This window comes from Berghia stephanieae, chromosome 15 (genome assembly GCF_034508935.2).
Source record: "Berghia stephanieae isolate SIO BIC M18660-M18661 chromosome 15, UCSD_Bste_1.3, whole genome shotgun sequence".
Taxonomy (NCBI): Eukaryota; Metazoa; Mollusca; class Gastropoda; order Nudibranchia; family Aeolidiidae; genus Berghia; species Berghia stephanieae.
In genome coordinates this window covers 15,745,251-15,752,750 of record NC_088374.1, presented here as the reverse complement: position 1 = coordinate 15,752,750, position 7,500 = coordinate 15,745,251, and the positions used below count along the sequence as shown (strand labels likewise).

The window sequence follows — 7,500 nt, the reverse complement described above, 5'->3', positions numbered from 1 at the left end:
GGTGAGAATTGAAATATGAACAAAATTGACAATGCAAGTTAAATTTGAACCCCCCCCCCCCCCCCCCCCCCCCCCCCCCAAAAAAAAAAAAAAAAAAAAAAGCAAACAAAAACCCCAACAAAAACAACAAAACAACAAATAATAAAACAATATAAGAGGTAAGTGTTGCCGTTGGCTAAGGGTCTCTTATACAGCGCTTTGAGCACGTTTGGTGGATATAGCGCTGTATTACTTACTTACGTACTTACTTACTTACTTACTTATCCGAACCAGCGACCACCTGAGCTCTAGCCCTTCGGTCTTGTGCCATGACGTAGAAGTTAGACGTCTTTTGTAGTTATTCCGGGTGACTATAAAGTGTGTTACTGATGCTTGGATTTGGTGGGAGGAATGCGCATCTCATGTCTTCAAGAGGTTGACATTCAAGCAAGTGGTGTTTTACTGTTTCATTGGAGTGTTGACACATAGGGGGCAGGAAGGGGATGTGTCTTTTGTAATTTTGCTTAAATGGCTGTTGAGCGGTATGTGTTGTGTTCTTTATAAATGCTCGGTTAAAAAATAAAAGTTACCTGATGTCCCAGTGCCATGTTGAGAGCTCCAAAGAATGGGTGCTTCGTCATCAGATCGGCGTGTGACGTCACCGGCATTCCCTGGTTGCCTAGCAACCCCAAGCCGCCCGGGAACGAGGGCGGGAAAGCCGGGGGGACCCCCGGGTGTGGCCGGAAGGGAAGGATGGAGGAGAAGGGGGGAAGTTGTCCTGGCGACGGGTACAGACCTGGGGAGAGAAAGAGGGGAGATTATGGGGTGGTAGAACCACAGACCATGTGCTTATGGATTGCCCATTATTCAACGTGCAACGTTTGAACCACTGGGTCACCCCTACAACACTCAACACAAAGCTCTATGGTGAGGCTGAGGACCTAAAGCGGACCACAGACTTCATAGCAGATATCGGACTGCAGCCATAGATGTCCATCAGAGGAACGAAGAAGAAGAAGAAAGAAGAAGAACCACAGACTATCTATGGGTAGAACTGATCGTCGCCTTCGCCAAGACGCTTCGTTCGTCAGTCGTGACGTCACTTCCCCCGTACTGACGCAGAGTAACTTAGTAACTGGCTCTAAACTATCGGAACAATGTGCGGACGCCCTTCTGAAATACTTCTCCGACGAGAATAAAAGTCTCATTGCTCCGATAGTTTATAACCAGTTACTAAGTTACAGTGCGTCATTACGAGGGAAGTGACGTCACGACTGTTGAACCCTATTGGAAATAACTTGGTGGGGGAAACGTTATGACTGGAAAAACATTCCATTCTCATCGTTAGAATGCAAAGTTCGATAAGGACGTCTGTCTGACAGGTAATTTGGAATGTATGACACGGAAGATGTTGTTCCATAAGGATTCTAGGGTGATAAAAGATTCGTGAAGAACAATGACCGTTCATCTATTTTGACACATACACTTACGAAATGTGTTTGATTGTTATATTGAGCTTTGAGCTTTTTTATATAGCGCAATATCCACTAAAATGTGCTCAAAGTGCTTTACAAGGGGTCCCTGGTCAACAGCAACATTTAACATGGAGGACGGGACGTGCCGCCTGTTAGGCGATATTACAATTTGTCGGACAAAGACAACGCTGTTAACGGCCAGGTACTCATTTTACACCTGAGTACGGTGAGAGAATGAGAGTAAAGAGCCTTTTCGAAGGACTCAACTATGCGCCGAGCGCGAGGCTCGAACCCAGGACCTTCCGATCCGAAAGCGAGTGTCATACCACTAGACCACATAGCCGATTTACTTTGCTTCACGATGCTGAGTGCGGGATGAGCGTGTCTCATGCTTGCTTACCCTGTGCCTGAGCGTGAAACGCCGGTACGTCTCCAGACTCCATCAAAAGCGATTCTGGAATGAGGGGTGGGGGGTGACCCGGTGGTCCGCCATTGTGAACCATAACGTCTCTACCACTGGGATCACCTGGTCAATTCAGAATATTTGGGGGGAAGGGCGGAGTTGGTGAAAAGGGGATGAGAGGCGGGGTTGGGAGTAGGGGTGGGGGTGGGGGTGGGGGAAGTATGTTATCAAAACACGGCGTCTCTGAATCGTTATTTTTTTCTGTTCAATTTCATGCGATATTCTGTGATTTTAGTAATTCACTTTTTTTTTTTAACTAATAAATCGTAATATGGCATACACCGCGAACTAATACCATTTTGGGGGCTCGTCCAGGATATTGCAAATAATCTCGTTTCTCAGCAATTTCTAGCGTACCCGGCTGATTAATTGAATGAAGATACCGATGACAATGATAATGACGATGATAATGATAATGACGATGACAATGATAATGACGATGACAATGATAATGACGATGATAATGATAATGACGATGATAATGACAAATGACGATGTTGAATTTGTAAAGGTTTAAAATCATCAACACCTCAGCGTCGGAGAATCTTCTATCTACTAGAACAAAACCCTTCCTCAAAATGTATGTCCCGCAGGCAAGAATGAGGTCAACATGACATTCATATTTCTCTAACCTACAACAGCCTCATCATGAACTCACCGTCCTGTCCATGTGCAGACTGCCCCATGCTGTCATCTCCTAGATGACCATTGTCCATTTTACCAACTAGTCCATCGTTGCCTTCCTCATAGTCCAAGATTGCTTGGGTGACCTGTGGACAATTGTGGAATATGAAATAGAAAATAACATAATTTTTTTTTTTTAATATAAAAAAAATTGAGCTTTAATATAGCGCGATATCAACTTAATGTGCTCAAAGCGCTTTACAAGGGGTCCCTGACTAACAGTAACATGTAACATGTAGATCGAAACATGACGCCTGTTAGGCGATATTACAATTTTTCTTTCCGACAGAGACAACGCTGTTAACGGCCAGGTACTCATTTTACACCTGAGTACGGTGAGAGAATATGAGTAAAGAGCCTTTTTCCAAGGACTCGACTATTCTCCGAGCGAGGCTCGAACCCAGGACCTTCCGATCCGAAAGCGAGTGTCATACCACTAGACCACATAGCCGATTTACTTTGCTTCAAGATGGCCACGCCTAGATTTAAATATTACTGTATTCGATTCCCTCCAGTCTGGGCTGGATATCTTTGAGCAAGTCACTCCGCCCCTCCCCATTAGGACCCTGTTCTTGCGGCATTCAAGAGTCGTTTTAGCATTCAAAAACAATCTATCTTTTCGGGAATAAAAACTTTAAAAAACATTTTTTTTTAAAAATGAAATTTTAAAGTTTTATATTTTGAGAGCGCAAAGATCGTTGAATAATAAAATGATCGATGGATTTACACCCAAAAATATATTTAAAAATTGAGCTTTTATATAGAGCAATATCCACTAAACGTGCTCAATTCGCTTTATAAGGGGTCCCTGGCCAACAGCAACATTTAACATGTAGGACGAGACAAAGGCATAAATTGTGTTCTGGGATCTGATTCATGGACAGGGACTACGACGGTAGTCTGAGACTATATCCGTAGTTTTCTGATACGTTTCCGGGGAATCCTCGGTTAAAAATATATTAACCTCTGTAGTCTGAGACTTCGCAAGCGTAGTCAGAGACTTGGTAGTCAGGGATAAAGTCCGACTCCATGAATAGTTTACTTTCCGTAGTACGAAGTCTCAGACTTTGCTATAGTCTGAGACTATCATAGTCTCGGTCCATGAATAAAACCCCAGATGTTTCCAGATCTGTAACTCTGGGAGTGAAATGTACAAATGTATACCTGTGGATGGGATGCCATGTGCCTCTGCAGTTCTTGCCACGAGGTGAACGTGGTATAACACACGTGACACCTTTGTATGCTGTCAGTCATGTGACGACGCTCGTGAATCCTGAAGCTTCCACTTTGGGCAAAGGTTCGGCCACAGATCTGTGAGGGAAACAGGATGGAATAGATTGACGTGAAAATTTTGACGTGGGGAGGGAGTGGTGGGGGGGGGGGGGGGGGGAAAAGGAAGAGTTGATCGTGGTGACACGACAACTACGATTATGATGATGTTGAAGCTGAGAAGGAGGAGGAGGATGTGATGGGGAGAGAGAGAGAGAAGAAGAAGAAAGAAGAAGATGAGAGAAGAAGAGAAGAAGAGAGAGAAATGATGAGAAGAAGAAGAGAAGAAGAGAAGAGAAGAGAAGAGAAGAGAGAAGAAGAAGAAGAAGAAGAAGAAGAAGAAGAAGAAGAAGAAGAAGAAGAAGAAGAAGAAGAAGAAGAAGAAGGAAGAGAAGAAGAAGAAGAAGAAGGAGAAGGAGAAGAGAGAAGAAGAAGAAGAAGAAAGAAGAAGAGAAGAAGAAGAAGAAGAAAAGAAGAAGAAGAAAGAAGAAGAAGAAGAAGAAGAGAAGAAGAAGAGAGAAGGAGAAGGAGAGAGAAGAGAAGAAGAAGAAGAAGAAAGAAGAAGAAGAAGAAAGAAGAAGAAGAAGAAGAAGAAGAAGAAGAAGAAGAAGAAGAAGAGAAGAAGAAGAAGAAGAAGAAGAAGAGAAGAAGAAGAGAAGAGAAGAAGAAGAAGAAGAAAAGAAGAAGAAGAAGAAGAAGAAGAAGAAGAAGAGAAGAAGAAGAAAGAAGAAGAAGAAGAAGAAGAAGAAGAAGAAGAAGAAGAAGAAGAAGAAGAAGAAGAAGAAGAAGAAAAGAAAGAAGAAGAAGAAGAAGAAGAAGAGAAGAAGAAAGAAGAAGAAGAAGAAGAAGAAGAAGAAGAAGAAGAAGAAGAAGAAGAAGAAGAAGAAGAAGAAGAAGAAGAAGAAGAAGAAGAAGAAGAAGAAGAAGAAGAAGAAGAAGAAGAAGAAGAAGAAGAAGAAGAAGAAGAAGTGTTGGATAAAATTTGAAATCAATCAATAGGCAATACATTTTTGGATTTCCACGGATCTTCTTTATTTGGGCACGGATATATATTTTCTGCATTTAATATATTATATATTTCGATAATTTGTCATAGAATTATTTCCCAATGTTCATAACGGAAAATGGTTCGTTTTTAGAATTTTATGAAATTGGTTGTATTCAAAACAATGAGAGGAACCACTAACTGGCAGCGATTCAATCCAAGTACTCCCACATCATTGTCATACTCGCTAGCCGGAAGGTTGACACACAACATACGTGCTTTAAAAAAAAAAAAAGATGGCGCCTGTTTTCGATGAGATTTGACGAAACAAATTTGTTTTATAGATATAATCATCACGGTGTCTAATCAATCCCATAATACACCCAAACCATCTTCATGTCAATTGTAAATACCATGCAAAATTTGGTGACGATTGGTCCAGTGGTTTCGAAGCCTTAATGTTACAAAAATCCAATTTGCCATGTGTATATATATATATATATATATATATATATATATATATATATATATATATATATATATATATATATATATATATATATATATATATATATATATATATATATATTACGACGTTAAAGAAGTTCAGTTTTTTTGGCCAAAGTAAATTTAAGGATTTTTGTCATTGTTAGGACAGAATTCCTTGTGTAGTTACTTTTAAAGACCAAACAATATGTATGGACAAAGCGTATTGTTGTCGCTGTCATTGTACAGACATTTGGCCAGATTATAGCATCAAGTTATTTCAGCTTTATTCTCATGTCTGGAATGGGAATCACAATACAGCCAAACTGAGAAAAAAAAACCCCACCAAAACAGGTATTTTAAATTTTGGCCAGAAATCTCTTCTTTCAAACATCGATCGATAGATAGGCTCTCATCTTGTCAAAAACTCTTTAAGCAAGACGTGGAAAGTCCCAGGTTTGAGAGTTTTTGTCAGGATGAGGGAGGGTAATTTTATTCGAAGGATGAGTTTTCTGGCCAAATTTTTGAAATACGTGTTGTTTTTTTCAGAGCGCGACAGAATACAGACTTTAATGCTCATAAAATGAAAGGAGCCTAAAAAGCATTGATTTTTTTATATAAAGAATGTGATGAAAACACATGCATTGTCTTTTGTCGGGGAGTTTATGGGGGATTATTATTATTATTATTATTATTATTATTATTATTATTATTATATTATTATTATTATTATTATTATTATTATTATTATTATTATTATGGCTATTGATATGGCGGTATTGAAGTGTTTTGTGGACCTAATATGGTGTGGTGACACACACACAAACACACAAACAAACAAACAAACAAATACATACATACATGAAGGATTGATGAACAGATGAATGGATGGATGGATGGATGGATAGATGGATGAATGGGTGGTTTGATGAATGGATGGATGGACAGATAGGTGGATGGATAGTTGGGTATATGTATGAATGGATAAATGGATGATGGACAAATCGATGGATGGATAAAGATAGATAGATAGATAGATAGATAGATAGATAGATAGATAGATAGATAGATAGATAGATAGATAGATAGATAGATAGATAGATAGATAGATTGGTAAGTAGGTAAGTTGTAAGGTGAGGAGCAGATGGAAAGAAATAAATATCATAGAGTAAGTGAGAAAGAAGAAGGTCAGAGAGGCAGCACCTTGCAAATGTAGGGTTTTTCGCCAGTGTGAGTTCGCTCGTGGGTTCTCAGTGTCCCTATTTGAGTAAAGCTTTTTTCACAAGAATAGCATCTGTAGGGCCTAAGACCAGAGTGGATCCTTTTGTGGGTGGACAGAGAACTCTGGGATGAAAAAAGCTTGCCGCAGAGTTTGCACATGACGGGCGGGCCGAAATTGGTGACGTCAGAGGAAGAGCGAAAGGCCAGACGTTGGTGGAGGCTGGCGCTCACCAGTGACATTGAGGACTTGAGGAAGAAGTGTTTGACCTAAGGAGTAGAATGGATGGAGAAGGATGGGAGGAAGGGAGGGGTAGGAGGGAGGAGGTAAGGATGAGAAGGAGGAGGAGGAGGGAGAGGGTGGGGAGAGAGAGAGAGAGAGGAAAAGAGTATGAGTGAGCGATGATTCTTTGTTTGTTTTGAAATGTGGTGAATTTAGTTTGTCCTTCTGCAATGTATGAAAATAAGTTATGAAGATTTACGTACATTCATGGAAGTGATTTTTGACATGTTTTTAAACACGTACCTTGGAAAAATAGAGGGATATATATATAAATGGATGGATGGACAGATGAATGGAGAGGAGATAGAAGCAAATACACAAACGTAAAAGTATTACCTATGTTTATAATTGAGGGGAGGGAGGGGAGAGGGGGAGGTAAAAAATTCCTATCCATAAGTACAATTTTCATGGTGAAGTTCAACATGACAGAATTATATATCATTAAGAAATCATTCACTGATCCCATTTTATATACATAATATACTGTTTTAAAAGGCGTTTTTTCTAATTGACGCTAACTCTTAACATTGACTGAAACTGAAATCAACAAATTTAATGGAGAGAAATCAAAGACTACAAGTAAGTTGTTGGAACTCAATAGGTAAAGTTAAAGACTTTCACGCATGCGCGGTTATACACGTTTGTTCCGCCATATGAA

The 7,500-nt window shown here is 40.0% G+C and overlaps 1 protein-coding gene across 1 annotated transcript in view; it reads right to left on the bottom strand.

The window, feature by feature from the left end:
- Positions 1 to 7,500, bottom strand: part of LOC144960330 (uncharacterized) — a gene marked incomplete in the record, with an annotated part of 35,249 nt that overhangs the window by 9,805 nt on the left and 17,944 nt on the right. Inside the window, 4 exon segments of the mRNA XM_078893401.1 lie at positions 570 to 775; positions 1,855 to 1,980; positions 2,576 to 2,687; positions 3,766 to 3,912. Of these exon segments, the coding sequence (XP_078749527.1) occupies positions 570 to 775; positions 1,855 to 1,980; positions 2,576 to 2,687; positions 3,766 to 3,912 (591 nt within the window).